The sequence below is a fragment of the Bos javanicus genome, chromosome 8 (genome assembly GCF_032452875.1).
Source record: "Bos javanicus breed banteng chromosome 8, ARS-OSU_banteng_1.0, whole genome shotgun sequence".
Lineage (NCBI taxonomy): Eukaryota > Metazoa > Chordata > Mammalia > Artiodactyla > Bovidae > Bos > Bos javanicus.
In genome coordinates this window covers 25,788,814-25,808,409 of record NC_083875.1, presented here as the reverse complement: position 1 = coordinate 25,808,409, position 19,596 = coordinate 25,788,814, and the positions used below count along the sequence as shown (strand labels likewise).

At 43.1% G+C, this 19,596-nt stretch overlaps 1 protein-coding gene across 7 annotated transcripts in view; it reads right to left on the bottom strand.

Annotated features, from left to right (window-relative positions):
• Positions 1–19,596, bottom strand: part of SAXO1 (stabilizer of axonemal microtubules 1) — a 141,428-nt gene that overhangs the window by 58,420 nt on the left and 63,412 nt on the right. For all 7 annotated transcript variants that reach the window (XR_009737975.1, XR_009737978.1, XR_009737976.1 and 4 more), the window contains exon 2: positions 3,449–3,628. Coding sequence is in view for 1 of the 7 variants with exons in the window: in XM_061425215.1 (XP_061281199.1) it covers positions 3,449–3,628 (180 nt within the window). In the remaining 6 variants the exon portion in view is untranslated. The remainder of the gene's footprint in view (positions 1–3,448; positions 3,629–19,596) is intronic.

The window sequence follows — 19,596 nt, the reverse complement described above, 5'->3', positions numbered from 1 at the left end:
CATCATTCCCTCCAAAGAAATCCCAGGGCTGATCTCCTTAGGATGGACTGGTTGGATCTCCTTGCAGTCCAAGGGACTCTCAAACGTCTTCTCCAACACCACAGTTCAAAGCCATCACTTCTTCGGCACTCAGCTTTCTTCACAGTCCAACTCTCACATCCATACATGACCACAGGAAAAACCATAGCCTTGACTAGATGGACCTTTGTTGGCAAAGGAATGTCTCTGCTTTCAATATGCTATCTAGGTTGGTCATAACTTTCCTTCCAAGGAGTAAGCGTCTTTTAATTTCATGGCTGCAATCACCATCTGCAGTGATTTTGGATCCCAAAAAATAAAATCTGACAGTTTCCACTGTTTCCCCATCTATTTCCCATGAGGCCATGATCTTTGTTTTTTGAACGTTGAGCTTTAAGCCAACTTTTTCACTCTCCTCTTTCACTTTCATCAAGAGGCTTTTTAGTTCCTCTTCACTTTCTGCCATAAGGGTGGTGTCATCTGCATATCTGAGGTTATTGATATTTCTCCTGGCGATCTTGATTCCAGCTTGTGCTTCTTCCAGCCCAGCGTTTCTCATGATGTACTCTACATAGAAGTTAAATAAGCAGGGTGACAATATACAGCCTTGATGTACTCCTTTTCCTATTTGGAACCAGTCTGTTGTTCCATGTCCAGTTCTAACTGTTGCTTCCTGACCTGCATACAGGTTTCTCAAGAGGCAGGTCAGGTGGTCTGGTATTCCCATCTCTTTCAGAATTTTTCACAGTTTATTGTGACCCACACAGTCAAGAGCTCTGGCATAGTCAATAAAGCAGAAATAGATGTTTTTATGGAACTCTCTTGCTTTTTCCATGATCCAGTGATGTTGGCAATTTGATCTCTGGTTCCTCTGCTTTTTCTAAAACCAGCTTGAACATCTGGAAGTTCACGGTTCACATATTGCTGAAGCCTGGCTTGGAGAATTTTGAGCATTACTTTACTAGCGTGTGAGATGAGTGCAACTGTGTGGTAGTTTGAGCATTCTTTGGCATTGCCTTTCTTTGGGATTGGAATAAAAACTTACCTTTTCCAGTCCTGTGGCCACTGCTGAGTTTTCCAAATTTGCTGGCATATTGCATGCAGCACTTTCACAGCATCATCTTTCAGGATTTGAAATAGCTCAACTGGAATTCCATCACCTCCACTAGCTTTGTTCGTAGTGATGCTTTCTAAGACCCACTTGACTTCACATTCCAGGATGTCTGGCTCTAGGCAAGTGATCACACCATCAAGATTATCTTGGTCATGAAGATCTTTTTTGTACAGTTCTTCTGTGTATTCTTGCCACCTCTTAATACCTTCTGCTTCTGTTAGGTCCATACTGTTTCTGTCCTTTATCGAGTCCATCTTTGCATGAAATATTCCTGTGGTATCTCTAATTTTCTTGAAGAGATCTCTAGTCTTTCCCATTCTGTTGTTTTCCCCTATTTCTTTGCATTGATCACTGAAGAAGGCTTTCTTATCTCTTCTTGGTATTCTTTGGAACTCTGCATTCAGATGTTTATATCTTTCCTTTTCTCCTTTGCTTTTTGTTTCTCTTCTTTTCACAGCTATTTGTAAGTCCTCCTCAGACAGCCATTTTGCTTTTTTGCATTTCTTTCCCATGGGGATGGTCTTGATCCCTGTCTCCTGTACAATGTCACGAACCTCAGTCCATAGTTCATCAGGCACTCTATCAGATCTATTCCCTTAAGTCTATTCCTCACTTCCACTGTATAATCATAAGGGATTTGATTTAGGTCATATCTGGATGGTCTAATGGTTTTCCCTACCTTCTTCAATTTACGTCTGAATTTGGCAATAAGGAATTCATGATCTGAACCACAGTCAGCTCCTGGTCTTGTTTTTGCTGGCTGTATAGAGCTTCTCCATCTTTGGCTGCAAAGAATATAATCAATCTGATTTCGGTGTTGACCATCTGGTGATGTCCATGTGTAGAGTCTTCTCTTGTGTTGTTGGAAGAGGGTGTTGAGGTCTTTAGATTCTTAGAAACAAAGGATGCTGTTTTCTTGGTAAAATGAAGCCCAAACCTTAAGGTTTATGTTGTTTAGTAAGTCATAGGTTGAAAAGTCGGTTGCACAGATTACATTTTTTTCCATGAATCAGGATCCAGAAACCCTGTGCTTAAATGAAATCATTTAATATAACTACTCAGCATAAAGGTGGCCTGATTCAAGAATCAGATAGGACCCTTGACTCCCTCCCATTCTCAAACTGCCTCTGTCCACTAGTTCCCACTAAGTCCAGGGATCACTTGGCTTTGACCTTGCCTTGTGGGTCTTTTCTATCCCATCACCCAGACATGGACTTCTTCCTTTGGATATACAAGATAAGCAGCATTTAGTACATGCCTCCAACCCATGTTTTCAACAGAGGATGTTTACAGGCCTATCCTGGAGGAAACCCGGAGGCAGAAGGAATGGTGTTCTGCTTAGTCTGGGCCATCTGGGACCTTTATCAGAAAAGCACAAAATTGCAAAGGTGGGGGCAGCATGCAATAGGAAGAAAATTTACCAGATCTTGAAAACCTATAATGTGTGGGCATCATACTAGGCCTATTTCATCTCCACTGCACAGCAGTGCTGCCCCTTAGGGATGAGGATCATCAGAGGCAGAGAAGGCATCCAGCTCTCAGGTCTTATCTGGGGACTAAGCTATATAACCTGAAACACCACTCAAGTAACTCCAAGGTGTTGGTACTCCTCTGGGTCACAGGTCAGAGGTCACTCAATGAGTTGTCAACAGCCCGATTCTGTGAGAGCCTTGCAACGCAACGTGTAGAACAATCCTGAGATTGACCATGTGTCCCCACCCCCTCAATACAGATAACCCTGCGACCCTGATACATTGAGCCACGGGGCTCAGGCTCTGTACAGAGCTGGACCTCAAGAATCAGAGTTTCTAAGTCAAGAGTAATTTAAAAGGAAATATTCTTTGTTTATATTCTTGATGTATGTTCAAGGGGACCTCAATTCAAAATCTATAGCATAACTTCAAAAACGCTCCAGTTCTCTTTCACCACTACCAACATCACTACCACCACCCAAGCTGAACTGGAGCTTATGTGCAAAAGCCCCAAACTCCTTTTTCTGCAGCAGCCCTCACCCCTTTCAAGTTATTATTTCCCTTTAATACTTTAAGCCTTTCCATGTAGATCAATTTGCAATTTCTGCCCCATGGCCCCACCCCTGCCCCAGCCCCAAGCAAGAATCCTTGCTCGCTAAAAAAGGGCTGGGGAAAACTAAACTGGCTAATAAATGCAGGGTTTTCTTTCAGAGATTCTCTGAGTAAGTTAACATTAAGGCATTCATAGCATGTATTGATAGTGCACAGTAATGCAGTATTGAACATTAGGTTAATGTACGTTACTCCATCAGTGTGCACTCATGCATTCACACCATGCCCTCACCTCGATGTGGTCAGGCCTTCCATCGGCGTGCATGCTCTCTGGTAATCCATCTTGGGCTTGAAGGACTCTCTGGGCAGGTAAGAGTGATAGACAGGGTAGTTCTCGGTATATTCGGAGAGAAGACATGGTTTCTCTGTTTTATCATAAATCTTGGTAGGGAGGTGTGGACAATGATGCCGCCTAGTTACAAAAGAAAAACGGAACAGGAGGTTGGTTACCTTCTTGCGAAGAATACGTTCAGGCTGCTACCTACTCAAAATGTGACCCAGAGTATAGAATCATGACAGCCAACATTGAAAGCAGGAGTTTAACCCTTCTTTTTCTCTACTGAACTATATGGAGTGGCCAGAATTTTTTAAATGATCTATAACTGCAATTGGTTAATTGTCAAAATTCCTTGGATCATAAAGTTACAAAAGTATAGCTGATGACCAGCCCTCGCATGTGTCATGCTTCTCATTTAAATACTGAAACAGTCCCATACTTTAGAGAAATGGGTGTGGCCCCCGAGGCATCTGAGTGCCAACCCAGTCCCTCCCAAGACCCTGCTGCACCTCCCAGTTCGCCCAGCAATTAAGGGCTAAATATCTGACCTAACAGGGGGCTCCAAGGCTATGTTCAAGGGCCAGGTTACTATCTTTCTTCATTGGTTCCTGGGTCAGTTGAGAATATCACCCTCGCAGACAAGTGGCATCACACAGAGCAGAACCACGTCAGGTCTGAGTATACACCACTGACTATGTGAAATCATTTTTGCATTGAAAGTCTGGCTCCTTTATTCTTTCCGGTCTCATTTCAAGTGTTGCCCCCTTAGACTTCCGCTGATCATCTTAGTCTAAAAAACACCCCACCAGCCCTTCCCATCACTCACAGAGTTTCTCTCATCACAGGTATGACTTTCCATCACTTACTATTATCTGTAACTTGCACTTTTGTTGATGAGTTTATTATCTAACAAGCTCAGCCCCATTTTCTGTCTTGTTCACTGCTACATCTCTAGTACCTCTCATATCCTGCCTGCCATATAGCAGGCACTCAGAAAAACATTTATTAAGCAAATACTGGGGCTTCCATGGTGGCTCAGTGGTAAAGAATCACCTGCCAATGCAGGAGACAAGGGTTCAATCCCTGGTCCGGGAAGATACATGCTGTGGAGTAACTAAGCCCATGCACCACAACAATTGGGCCTATGCTCTAGAGCCCAGGAGCTGCAACAGGAGAAGCCACTGCAATAAAAAGCCCATGCGCCACAACCAGAGAGTAGCCCTCGCTCTCCCCAACTAGAGAAAAGCCCACACAGCAATGAAGACCCAGCACAGTCAAAAATAATAAATAAATAAATAAAATTGAAACACAAATATTGAACATATGAATTATTAAATAAACGTTATGCCTCATTATCCAGGTTGATGACTAATAGATAATAACTTGAATTTATAGTGTATAGTGAGTTGTTCCATTTATTATTATTTCCATTTATAGTTTATAGTGAGTTATTCTATTACCATGCTATGCTATGCTATGCTAAGTCACTTCAGTCATGTCCGACTCTGTGTGACCCCATAGACGGTAGCCCACCAGGCTCCCTCGTCCCTGGGATTCTCCAGGCAAGAACACTGGAGTGGGTTGCCATTTCCTTCTCCAATGCATGAAGTGAAAAGTGAAACTGAAGTCGCTCAGTCGTGTCCGATTCTTAGCGACCCCATGGACTGCAGCCTACCAGGCTCCTCCGTCCATGGGATTTTCCAGGCAACAGTACTGGAGTGGGGTGCCATTGCCTTCTCCATCTATTACCATAAGCACAGTAATAACCTTATTATTCTACTTACAGGTGAATAAAGGGCAGCTATTTGAGCTGTCAAAGCTAAGTAGTATACCAATTATTTGTACACCCACACACAATCCTTACAAACCAGCTGGGTATCTCTATCATCGGACACCAGCACATCAATAAAGCTCTGTATTAGTGATCTCCAACTTAGAGATCAGAAATGACATCCAGAATGTATATCCAGAAATGACATTGAATTTTTTTAATAAATTTTTTATACTAAACCAATTCTAAGATCATGGCATCTGGTCCCATCACTTCATAGCAAATAGACGGGGAAACAGTGCAAACAGTGTCAGACTATTTTTTTGGGCTCCAAAATCACTGCAGATGGTGACTGCAGCCATGAAATTAAAAGACGCTTACTTCTTGGAAGAAAAGTTATGACAAACCTAGACAGCATATTAAAAAGCAGAGACATTACTTTGATAACAAAGGTCTGTCTAGTCAAGGCTATGGTTTTTCCAGTAGCCATGTATGGTTGTGACAGCTGGACTTATAAAGAAAGCTGAGTACTGAAGAATTGATGCTTTTTAACTGTGGTATTGATGAAGAATCTTGAGAGTCCCTTGCACTGCAAGGAGATCCAACCAGTCCATCCTAAAGGAAATCAGTTCTGAATATTCATTGGAAGGATTGATGTTGAAGCTAAAACTCCAATAATTTGGCCACATGATGCAAAGAGCTGACTCATTTGAAAAGACCCTGATGTTGGGAAAGATTGAGGGCAGAAGGAGAAGGAGATGACAGAGGATGAGATGGTTGGATGGCATCACCGACTCAATGGACATGAGTTAAGTAAACTCTGGGAATTGGTGATGGACAGGGAAGCTTGGCATGCTGCAGTCCATGGGGTGGCAGAGTTGGACATGACTGAACTGAACTGAATTCTAATTACAGAAACTAAAATACACAGTACTCTGGGGCATCACATCAGAGAAAAAAGAAACAGACATAAAGAGAACTCATCACTGCTCCAACCAAAAGCTGGTTTCCAGGCAACAGTTAGCATGCTGCTCCTGTTGTTAATAAGTTCAACCCTCATTGCTGCCATCACTACAGCTACTGTGTGCCTCTCTTCAACTTCCAACCCCAAGAGAAAATGATCAACACCTGTATTGTTTATATGGCTAGAACTGCACATGGACAAGTGTCCCTAGAAATATCCCTATTTTCATTTCACATGTAGATCTGTCTATCAGATTAGGATTCCCTCAAACCTGAAATCAAAAGCCAAGAAGTACTGGTTACTGAAAAATACTTCTGCAGATATATTTTATTTACCTACACTCTGAGGAGGAAAAAATCAAGTTACTAAGGGTAACTTGAGAGGGTACAAACTTACCATATTTACTTTTCACTTCTGTTATAAAAGTACTGCTGCTGTTAAGTCACTTCAGTTGTGTCTGACTCTGTGCGACCCCATAGACGGCAGCCCTAAAAGTACTATTGGTTCTAAAAGATGCTTGTTCCTTGGAAGGAAAAACTATGACCAACCTAGACAGCATATTAAAAAGCAGAAACATTACTTTTCTGACAAAGGTCTGTATAGTCAAAGCTATGGCTTTTCCAGTAGTCATGTATGGATGTGAGAGTTGAACTTAAAGAAAGCTGAGTGCTGAAGAATTGATGCTTTTGAACTGCAGTGTTGGAGAAGACTCTTGAGAGTCCCTTGAACTGCAAGGACATCAAACCAGTCCATCCTAAAGAAAATTAGTCCTGAATATTCATTGGAAGGACTGATGCTGAAGCTGAAACTCCAATACTTTGGCCACCTGATGTGAAGAACTGACTCATTGGAAGAGACCCTGATGCTGGGAAAGATTGAAGGCAGGAGAAGGTGATGACAGAGGATGAGATGGTTTGGTGGATGACATCACTGACTCAATGGACAGGAGTTTGAGTAAGCTCTGGGAGCTGGTGATGGACAAGAAAGCCTGGCGTGCTGCAGTCCATGGGATCACAAAGAGTCAGACATGACTGAGTGAGACTGAACTGAACTGATAGTATGAATATCTGAACTTCAGTGTTAAATACATTCAAAGTTTCTCTTTTTTAATTAATTTATTTATTTGGCTGCACTGGGTCCTTGTTGCTTTGTACTGGCTTTTCCTAGTTGCGGACAGCAGGGCTATTCTTCATCGTAGTTCGAGGGCTTCTCATTGCTGTGGCTGCTCTTCTTGTGCAGCACGAGCTTGAGGCAGGCAGGCATCAGTAGCTGCACCTCGCAGACTCAGTAGTTGTGGCACATGGGCTTAGCTGCTCTGCAGCATGTGGAATCTTCCCAAAACCAGGGCTCGAACTTGTGTCTACAGCATTGGCAGGCAGATTCTTACCCACTGCGCCACCTGGGAAGTCCCAAAAGTTCCCTCTTTTAAAAATGTGCATTACTGGTGTTTAATGTATGAAGATGCATATCTGTATTTTATATATATGTGATAGGGCTTCCTGATAGCTCAGATGGTAAAGAATCTGCAAGTATCTCCTAAGTATAGGCACAGAAATGAGTGCTCTATTTTGTTTTGATTACTATGTAACACATTTCCCACAGTATATGTTAGATATTGTTAGCATTGCTAGGCTCAGAATCAGTCCAATTATCTGAAATTTCAATTTGAGCCAATTAGTACCCTATCATTTTGGGATTCCTAACAAACCTCAAATCAAAAGCCAAGAAGTGTTGGCTACCCAAAAATATCTCTGCAGATGTATTTTATTCACCCACACTTTGGAGAGAAAAATCAAGATTTTATTAAGGGTTACTTTATTGCAAGTGCCTGAATCTAAGTTAACTCCAGACTTCAAAGGATTTTCCCTCTCTAGTGCTCTTGCTTTTTAAACCAGTAAAACTTTGCTTTTATATAACCTCCTTCCCATATTGTTACTTTTTCAAATTGTAACATGTTGTAAAGGTTCATTACTACAGAAAAATAAATTTAATGGCAAAAAATACATAACTGGCATCATGAGAGAGGATTTTGGTACAGCAATACACTTGCCTCCAGGCATTGATGTTCCATTAAATGGACTTTATATATATATTTACAGGGAGGATTTTGTTTATTTGAGATGTTGCTAGTTAACTAGGACTTCCCTGGTGGCTTAGACGATAAAGCGTCTGCCTACAATGCAGGAGACCAGGGTTCAATCCCTGGGTCAGGAAGATCCTTTGGAAAAGGAAATGGCAACGCACTCCAGTACTCTTGCCTGGAAAATCCCATGGACAGAGGAGCATAGTAGGCTACAGTTCACGGGGTTGCAAAGAGTCAGACACGACTGAGCAACTTCACTTTCACTTTCTTTAGTTAACTAAGACCTTGTTTCACTTTGAAATATCCAAGACTCTCAGAAACACAACGTTTCATCACCTGAGTGTGCTCATGGAGCGACCTTCTTTCCTCATCTGTACCCACCCCAAACTGAAAGTCCCTCTCAAGACCCCAAGTACTGTGTCTTCACCTTATAGGTCTTTATCAGGAGTTCCTCAGGGATAAAAACCAAGTCTTACACATGTGTGTTCTGGAAACTAGCTAGCCTGATATTTCATATATTTTAATAGCTGGATGGACAATGTATACGAGGATAAACTACTGGAGAAAGATATGGACTAAGACATGACTGATTTGTGCTAATATTAGTAGAGCCAAAAGGGAAAAGGCAGAGCAGATTCTGTTTTGATGGACCTAGTGTCTAAATACAGAGTGTGGGATCACTATGCATTGTGTATTTGAAAGTGGTCTTAACAGTCATGAACCAAAGAAACAACTCTCCGTTCTAACTCTGATACCTGTACCAGTTACCTCAGTCGCCCAGCTCAGGAGCACATTCAAACAAGCCTAGATGGGCCAGCAGACCAAGAAAAGAGAGAGAGAGTAAGGTCTCCTTAATCTATCAGAACCCTGAAGTTTTTCCACTCCAAGAATTACTAAAGGACCAGCAATAAAAGGAAATAATCCTAACATTTTCTGCATTGGTAAAGGGACAATAGAGACCTTTCAGCAGAACCCAGAAAAAAGTTGTTAACAACAGTTGATTCCAAATTAGAATTATAGAATTTTTAAATTTTTAAAGGGAAAACATCTGATCCAATATCCCCACTATGCAGATGAAAAATCTGAAGCTCAGAGAACCATGCATGTAACCTAGCCACAGACCAAACATAGACAACATATTAAAAAGCAGAGACATTACTTTGCCAACAAAGGTCCAGCTAGTCAAAGCTATGTTTTTTCCAGTGGTCATGTACGGATGTGAGAGTTGCACTGTGAAGAAAGCTGAGCACCGAAGAATTGCTGCTTTTGAACTGTGGTGTTGGAGAAGACTCTTGAGAGCCCCTTGGACTGCAAGGAAATCCAACCAATCCATTCTAAAGGTGATCAGTCCTGGGTGTTCATTGGAAGGACTGATGTTGAAGCTGAAACTCCAATACTTTGGCCACCTGATGCAAACTCACTAGAAAAGACCCTGATGCTGGGAAAAATTGAAGGTGGGAGGAGAAGGGGATGACAGAGGACGAGATGGTTGCATGGCATCACTGACTCGATGGACATGAGTTTGAGCAAGCTCCGGGAGTTGGTGATGGACAGGGAGGCCTGGCGTTGCTGCAGTCCATGGGTCACAAAGAGTTGACATGACTGAGTGACTGAACTGAACTGAACTTTCTTACTACATTCTCAAAATCTAATGTGTGTCTCACATTGACAGCACATATCAGGACCATCACATTTCCAGGGCTCAAGCCACATGTGGTGGTGGCTTCCCTGCTGAGAAGGGCAGGTCTAGAATCTGAAGGTACAGACAAAAGAACTGCAAGCACTTGGGTGCTGGAAGCTCTCCTGACAAATGCTTAGAAATACTTTTGTTCACTTTGATATTTGGGAAAACTAATACAATTATGTAAAGTTTAAAAATAAAATAAAATTTAAAAAAATTTAAAAAAAAAAAAAAAAGAAATACTTTTGTTGACAAATAGGGTATTTGCCTCTTAGACTCTCTGGCCTGCCTTCATGTAACACAATCCAAGGCATTTATTAAAAGACATGAAAAATTAATAGGCGGATTTTTTCATTATCTCCTCACTCCACAAAGCTATCTTCAGTTTTAGGCACCCTAAGCTAACCTCTTTCCTGCCACCTCCACTTTTTCAAAATGTTCCCCTTCCTTCAAGGCCAGTCTACCACCATCATCACCACCACCGCCACCACCACAGGGAGCTACTAATGATCCCACTGCACTCTGTTGCTGGCCGCCACTTTCTATCTCTGTGCCTGGTGTTGTGTCCCTACCTCTTTGAGGACCCCATTACTGTCTGCTCTGCCTTCCATGTTTCTCTACTTAAAAATTTTGACATTAAGAATTTTCATGGTTGCAAACAAAGCTGTTCATCAGGGAGAAAGTATGGTAATTCTTCTTGCCACCAAGAGGCAGCATGATATTCAAAGTGGATAACCAGCAAGAACCTACTGTATGGCACAGGGGACTCTACTCAATGTTATGTCACAGCCTGGATGGGAGCGGGGTTGGGGGGAGAATGGATACATGCATATGCATGGCTGAGTCCCTTCTTTGTCCACTTGAAACTATCACAACATTGTTAATCCGCTATACCTCAATACAAAATAAAAAGTTTCAAGTTTGAAAAAAGAAAGAGAGGCAGCATGAATAGTAGCTGCTATAACTTTAGACTTTTCAAACAAATGAACTTCTAATAGTTCTTTAGAACCCAATCTATTTGTAAGCAGGACAGCATTTGGTGGGTACCAGTGACTCATCTGGCCTCTACCGTGGTCTTTTAGAATCTCTCGCTAAACCCTGTGGGCAGTGAGGAGGACTCTCTATTCCAAGGTGCAGACAGCGTGGCAGAAAGGGACTTTGGAAGAAGGAAGACTGTTTTCCAGCCTAGCTCTGTCACTGACTGCCTCTATAATGTTGAGAAAATTACTTAACTCTTCTAAACCTTGATTTCCTCCCCTATGGTGTGAGAATAACAACTTCTACTTACTGTGATTGTGTGGATTAAAGCCGATACCTGGAGGGAAAATGTCTAGCCCAGCCTAAGGCAAGCACTCTGTGATTAATAGGCAATGTTAATTGAGCAATTATTACACATCACTTGGGCTAAGAGTTCTACATCTCATCCTGTCTAATCCTCACAGCAGTGCCATAATGGAAGCTCTCTTATGTTCCCCATTTTACAAACATGAAAATTGAGGTTTATCTCACTCAAAGTCACATAGCCAGAAGGTAACAAAGTCAGGACTAGAACCTCAAGCCTTCTGCCTGGTTCCAAAGCCTGTACTCTTAACCACAGCCATATCTATTGTGTGGCTTAATGGGATGCCAGCCTGTACCAAACACCTCTGTTTCCTGGCTGCTCTGCCCTTCCCTGTTGTCTTAGCAACACTCAGCCTTCCAAGAAAGAATGCACTCCCCTTTCCTGAGGATCCCAAAACCTTTCAAATACAAACCAAAAATAGATGCAATTCCAAGTGCTTTTTAAGACTCTGATCTCTCCACAGAACTTTTTTCTTTTTTTACTGTCTAAAAAAACAGTCTCATTACATAAAGTAATAGTAACAGCCAGGAAAACAAAGACCATAGAACACTGGGTCTAGAAGGACGCTTGAGATCAGCCAACACCTTTGGCTTCATCAGTCAGATGTGGCCACTGAGACCAAGACACACCAAGCTTCTGTCCAAGGTCACACAGCCGGTCAGCAGCAATATTCACCCCAGGTCACATATCAACTCCCACATCACTGACTTCCATTTACAACCCGATTTAAAACTCAAAGTGCAGGCTCTTAGAGGATTTGCAGCATATTTTCCCCTTTGCCCAGTAGTTGGGAGCCTGTGACTTGTCACAGCTGCTGTGCGAGGGAGGAAATGCTTCAAGCAGAAGATGCATTCTTGTTTTAGGAGAGGGGAAGGTGCCAACCATCACCAAATCTCAAGTCAAAAAATTCTCATTCTATACCGATGGTTTAGAATGATTGCAAGGTAGAGCAAACTCCAGGAGATGGTGAAGGACAGGGAAGCCTGGCGTGCTGCAGTCCATGCGGTGACAAAGAGTCAGACATGACTTAGCGACTGAACAACAAGATATCTAGGTATCTGAGACCCTAGAGGCAGGGTCCTCTCAGAGTAGGACCTACATCTTTGAATGATCTTCTCCTGGACAGTTCACAAAGCCAACCCAATTAGCCTCCAAGCATGGACAAAGCCAGTGCTTGTACCAAAGTACATCTGTATCTACTTGCAATGGTTTATAAACTTTTAAAATATTTTCTAAAATTTGTTCTCTCATATCTATAAAATACCCAGAGGCAAAGGGAGAAATGAAAATGCTTTTATGAACTGAAAAATAAACCACTGTTGAAGATACATATATTTCATACCAATCTTAAGATGACTCACATTTCCTCATCTACATAGATCTTTAAAGAAACATAGCGGTGGGAGAAATCTAAATTACTCGAGCTTTTATCCTGCCAATGGTGTTAGGGCTCCAAAATCACTGCAGATGGTGACTGCAGCCATGAAATTAAAATACGCTTACTCCTTGGAAGGAAAGTTATGACCAACCTAGATAGCATATTCAAAAGCAGAGACATTACTTTGCCAACAAAGGTCCGTCTAGTCAAGGCTATAGTTTTTCCTGTGGTCATATATGGATGTGAGAGTTGGACTGTGAAGAAGGCTGAGCGCCGAAGAATTGATGCTTTTGAACTGTGGTGTTGGGGAAGACTCTTGAGAGTCCCTTGGACTGCAAGGAGATCCAACCAGTCCATGCAAAAGGAAATAAGTCCTGAATGTTCATTAGAAGGACTGATGCTGAAGCTGAAACTCCAATACTTTGGCCACCTGATGTGAACAACTGACTCATTTGAAGAGTCTGATGCTGGGAAAGATTAAAGGCAGGAGGAGAAGGGGATGACTGAAGATGAGATGGTTGGAGGACATCACTGACTCAATAGACATAAGTTTGAGTAAACTCTGGGAGTTGGTGATGGACAGGGAGGCCTGGCATGCTGCAGTCCATGGGGTCACAAAGAGTCAGACAAGACTGAGCGACTGAACTGCATCCTTCAGGGGACCAGATTCTTGGTAAGAGAAAGCAGGGCCATCTGGTAGAAATACGATGAATAGATACAACTGATACATCAACTGGCAGTGGCTACCTGGGAGCCACACTAAAAAACTATACATCTCAACCAATTGAGTGAGAATGACCATCTTGACAGACAGCCATGTCTGTCAAGGTTGCTGGGTTAGGGAAGTGGGGGTAGGGGATAAATGTATGAATGAACCTATCAATGAAAAGGAAGGAAAGAGAGCGAAAGAATTCTGGTGGAAATGTCCACCAACTGTTGAAAATGGTGACATATAGGAATCAAACTTTGGAAGACATCTAGAAACAACAAAGCCATACAAATATGAAAGAAGCTACCAAGACAAAAAAAAGAGGACTAAAAACAAGGCCAACATTTTGAAGAACACCAAATTTAGGACGCAAAATAAAGTTCAGGAGGAAAAAACTGACAAAAAGAAGACAATTCAGGGACAGGTCAAATAAAGGATTTTAAATGTTTAGCAGTTAAATACCAAAGAAAAATCTCGTATGGTGACTAGAAAGCAGCTTTAGTCGAGCACCTGGACAGAAACCCAGGGATGGATGCTGCTGACAAAGTGGAGGAGGGCAGAGAGGCCATATTGAAAAATCTGGTGACAAAACCAACAAAGAAGTCCATTAGGAGCTCTAGAAATTACTCAAGACAGGCACAAGAACTGTAAGCTGTGATTATCATCATGGGGTACTGGGTAACAGAAGTCAAAGCAGGTCTTCTCTGTAGGTAGAGGAGCAGAGTATCAGTCAGGGATTCTTTGATGAGCAAAAACAACTGAAGGAGCCAGAGCCTGGATATAATTAAGGAGATATGATTAAGCGGGGGGTGGGGCAGCATGGCAGGGAGAGAGATGATTACGGCAGATATGATTAAGGTTAGGGGGTGCCCAGCGGGGAGGTGGGTGGGGTTCAAGGCAAGGGACAGTTTGAAAGGAGAGATGTGAATCTGAGCAGCACCAGTCTGGAGGCCTTGTGCAAGGGACAAAGGCATCAAGACAAAGCAAACAGGCGGCGGAAGGCTCAAAGCATCCATTGGGCAGCCTAGGGAGAGTGCTGAAGCAGCAACCAGAAAGAAGGCAGACTTGATTCCAAGGACTAGCGATGCCGAGGGAGACGGGCCCAACCAGGACATGATGTAGCAAGGCTCAGAAGCTCTGGGGGAAGATACTCCGCTTCAGCAGAGTGTGAGGCAGAGGGTTTGTGGGGTGACAGGCACCAACGAGAGGAGCTCTGCTGGGATGTGCAGCCACCAGGCTGAGTGGGCAGGAAGGCAGTCTGTGAAAATCAGTGGTCCATGGGGAAATCAAGAGCCTGGAGAGAGTGACAGAGAATACATTCGGAGCCATGGAGGGGATCCCAGAGGATTAGTGATTGAACCCACCAGGTTCCTGTGTCCACGGAATTCTCCAGGCAGGAATACTGGAGTGGGTTGTCCATTCCCTTCTCCAGGGGATCTTTCTGACCCAGGGATCGAACCCAGGTCTCTTGCATTGCAGGCAGATTCTTTACCATCTGAGCCACACCAGGGAAGCCCTGGAGTTACACACACAAATTTGTCAAAATTTAAGCCAACATCTGAAGATGTGTGCATCTCATTATAAATTTACCTCAAAAGAAAAAGTTAATCAATGTTGAACTCTTAGTGACATGAATCATTAACTATTTAGGGGAGAGGTTTACTCATGTCTGTGAGTTACTTTGAAATACATTAAAAAGTCAGATGGACAGATGGTCAGAGGGATAACAGGAAGACCAGATGGAGAGATGTGTCAATGTGGATGAGAGCACCTAGGCAGCAGATATATAGATGTGCATATTAAATTCTCAACTTTGTCATATGCTCAAAATTTTTCATCAAAAAACATTGGAAAGTGAAAGAGTAAGAAAAAGTTCCTAAAAATCCTCTGCTTTCAGATGCAATTAGAGCATTATGGTAACATAAAAAAAAGTGTCCACAAAGTTAGAGAAGCATAGTGAAGTACGCAGGGGTAAAATGACAAGACGCCTGGAGTTGATGGATGAACCAAACATGACAAAACCTTGACAATTATTGATGCTAGGAGATAATTATTGACAGAGAGGGGCTCATCACTGTTCTCTTTTTTGCAGTTATAATTTTTTTTTCTAATTAAAGAAATATTAGAACACATCCCTAAGAGGCAGGGCCTGCATGAAACAAGCATGTATCTGCTTCAGCAAGACTTCCCCCGAGGCCAACACGGCTTTAGTCCAACCACCTGGGACAAAACAGGACCTTGATTTAGGCTGATGATAAGTGCAGAGCCAGCAACCAAAGGCAGCTTCCCTTCTCACACTCTGAAGTTTGTGTCAGCTGCACCAGGCTTGTTCCCACATGGCCTTTTCACACTCTGAAGTTTGTGTCAGCTGCACCGGGCTTGTTCCCACACAGCCTTTTAGTGTCCTCCAGCCAAAAAGCAGTGAGCACATACCTAACCAGAGTTTCATTCTCTTCTCAAGAAATCAAGTGAGCATCCCGTGGATTTCAGATGAGATCCGACAGCTGTGCTCAACAAATCTTCCCAAGGCACTCATCCAGGCATTGCAAAAAAAAAGGAGTGGGGGGCGGGGGAAGGGGGAGGCTCTTTAATCCCTATTTTAAAACAATAACTGTCTCTGACCCACCATCTCACCCCTAACCCAAGATTGCATTGCTGTCAGAGCACTGCGTAATTATTCTTATCACAGCATTTAATCAATGATATTTTTTTTAAATGCTTGTTTTTGCCCAGACTAGGCTTCTTGGTGTGGGGACAGGGAGGGTATCTTGTTCACTATTATATAACCAGCTAAGCTATGCCCGGAACACCTACATGCTTCCTAAAACAGTTTTGGGCAGCTGGGTGAGCAGTTGTAAAACACACAGAGTTTACAGAGCCTCTCCATTTGATCTTCCTCCTGCAAACCTAAAAGCTAAGGAGAGCAGAAATGATCCCTCTCTCGAAATATCCTCGCAGATAAAGGAGCAAGGCCAAGAGGGTGCTCAAGATGTGCTTCAATCTCACAGAACAACCAGTGGTAAAAGCAGGACCAGGGCTGGTTCCACTAACTGCCCAAGATGCTGTCTCCATCGTATCAGATTCCTTTCTGAGGAAAAAGCAAGTGGATCACTCAGAAGACCAGACACTTCTCTACCCACCATCAAAGAGCTCAGAGTTAGGGATCGTGTAGAGAGGACCCAATGGGCATGGATCTTCCTCAGAAAGCAGGCAGAATAAATAGCTGGATAAACACCACTACCCATAAAAATCCAGACGTTTGGCTTGATGTTTCAACATGTTAAATGTCTCATATAATTAATTAAGGTAAAAGGACAACAGTGACGCTATCCACCATGTTAATTTCCACCAGCCAGATGACATCAACTGCTCAACATGCATTAATTTGTTGCATAATTTCTCCCACCAAACATGCCCCTTCCCTCATTTTGCATAAATAACAATGAAGTACTGTTTTCACAGCCCCTTTGGAAAGATCAGGAGCTGGCTAAGATTACCCTGAGCTGTCACCTTTGAGATCAAACTACCCCCAAGCATTGTTAGTTCATACAAGACTTGTCCTCCTCTCTTAACTTCAAGTTGAGGGAAAGAACTGGAAGTTCTGGTGGGTCTATAAATAAAGCTGGCCATCCACCTCAGCACGCCCTTCGCAAACCCATCTGTGCACACATCCACTGCAGCCCAGGATTTTTGCTTTGAGTTTCAGCAGGTGAACTGGCAACAACTTGCACAGGGCCAAAGGGCCAAAGGGCCAAAGGGCAGGTCTCCAGGCACAGCCTCGCTCCCTCTCCTTCAGAAAAGCAGCCCAACATCCCGTCACCAGGACACAAGCATGCTCTTTATGCCCTATACGGAGTTACCCTATGAAACAACAGACTGGTTACAAATCGGGAAAGGAGTAAGTCAAGGCTGTATATTGTCACCCTATCTATTTAACTTATATGCAGAGTACATCATGAGAAAGGCCGGGCTGGATGAAGCACAAGCTGGAATCAAGATTGCTGGGAGAAATATCAATAACCTCAGATATGCAGATGACACCACCCTTATGGCAGAAAGTGAAGAGGAACTAAAGAGCTTCTTGATGAAAGTGAAAGAGGAGAGTGAAAAAGCTGACTTAAAGCTCAACATACAGAAAACTAAGATCATGGGATCCAGTCCCATCACTTCATGGCAAATAGATGAGGAAACAATGGAAACAGTGAAAGACTTTATTTTGGGGGGCTCCAAAATCACTGCAGATGATGAAATTAAATTCATCAGGCATGAAATTAAAGCCTACAGCCATGAAACTAAAAGACACTTGCTCCTTGGAAGAAAAGTTATGGCCAACCTAGACAGCATATTAAAAAGCAGACACATTACTTAACCAACAAAAGTCTGTCTATCAAAGCTATGGTTTTTCCAGTAGTCATGTATGGATGTGAGAGTTGGACTCTAAAGAAAGCTGAATGCCAAAGAATTGATGCTTTTGAACTGTGATGTTGGAGAAGACTCTTGAGAGTCCCTTGGACCTCAAGGAGATCAAACCAGTCCATCCTAAAGGAAATCAGCCCTGAATATTCACTGGAAGGATTGATGTTGAAGGAAAAGGAGTAAGTCAAGGCTGTATATTGTCACCCTGATTATTTAACTTATATGGAGAGTACATCATGAGAAACGCTGGGCTGGAAAAAGCACAAGCTGGAATCAAGATTGCCAGGAGAAATATCAATAACCTCAGACACGCAGATGACACCACCCTATGGCAGAAAGTGAAGAACTAAAGAGCCTCTTGATGAAAGTGCAAGAGGAGAGTGAAAAAGTTGGCTTAAAGCTCAACATTCAGAAAACGAAGATCATGGCATCTAGTCCCATCACTTCATGGCAAATAGATGGGGAAACATGGAAACAGTAGCTGACTTTATTTTTCTGGGCTCCAAAATCACTGCAGATGGTGATTGCAGCAATGAAATTAAAAAACGCTTAATCCTTGAAAGAAAATTTATGACCAACCTAGACAGCATATTAAAAAGCAGAGACATTACTTTGCCAACAAAGGTCCATCTAGTCAAGGCTATGGTTTTTCCAGTAGTCATGTATGGATGTGAGAGTTGGACTGTGAAGAAAGCTGAGTGCCAAAGAATTGATGCTTTTGAACTGTGGTGTTGGAGAAGACTCTTGAGAGTCCCTTGGACTGCAAGGAGAGCCAACCAGTCCATCCTAAAGGAGATCAGTCCTGGGTGTTCACTGAAAGGACTGATGTTGAAGCTGAAACTCCAATACTTTGGCCACCTGATGTGAAGAGCTGACTCATTTGAAAAGACCCTGATGCTTGGAAAGATTGAGAGCAGGAAGAGAAGGGGACCACAGAGGATGAGATGGTTGGATGGCTCAATGGACTGGGTTTGAGTGGACTCCAGGAGTTGGTGATGGACAGGGAGGCCTGGCCTGCTGCAGTTCATGGGGTCGCAAAGACTCGGACATTACTGAGCAACTGAACTGAACTGACTGAAACTCTACCTGATGAGAAGAACACACTCATTGGAAAAGACCCTGATGCTGAGAAAGATTGAAGGTGGGAGAAGAAGGGGACAACAAAGGATGAGATGGTTGGATGGCATCACCAACGTGATGGACATGAGTTGAATAGGCTCTGGGAGTCGGTGATGGACAGGGAGACCTGGCATGCTGCAATCCATGGGGTCTCGGAGAGTCGGACACAACTGAGCAACTGAATTGAACTAAACAGAGTTACCAACAGGCCTGGGAACTGTCAAGGCCCTTGTGAATTACTGCGGAATTACCAGGCACTTCACTGTATTTATCAGTGTCCCATTGCCTTGGGCTCCAAAACATGGTGCTGAAGAATCAGCCTCCACGTGACTTTCAATGTCAAGGTCTTGCTGGGTCAAGATTACTAGAAACCTTCCCTTCTCTAAATGCGAACCTGTCTCATGTTGTGGGTAATGAGGAGGAAATGGCTTCCACCACCTCTTCCAGCACCGGCCCTCCTCCCCAGTTGGGGCTTCCCGAGTGGCTCAGTGGTAAAAAGAATATGCCTGACAACGCAGGAGCTGCAGGAGATAGGAGTTCGATCTTTGGGTTGGGAAGATCCCCTGGAGGAGGAAATTGCTACCTACTCCAGTATTCTTGCTTGGGAAATACCATGGACAGAAGTGCCTGGCAGGCTATA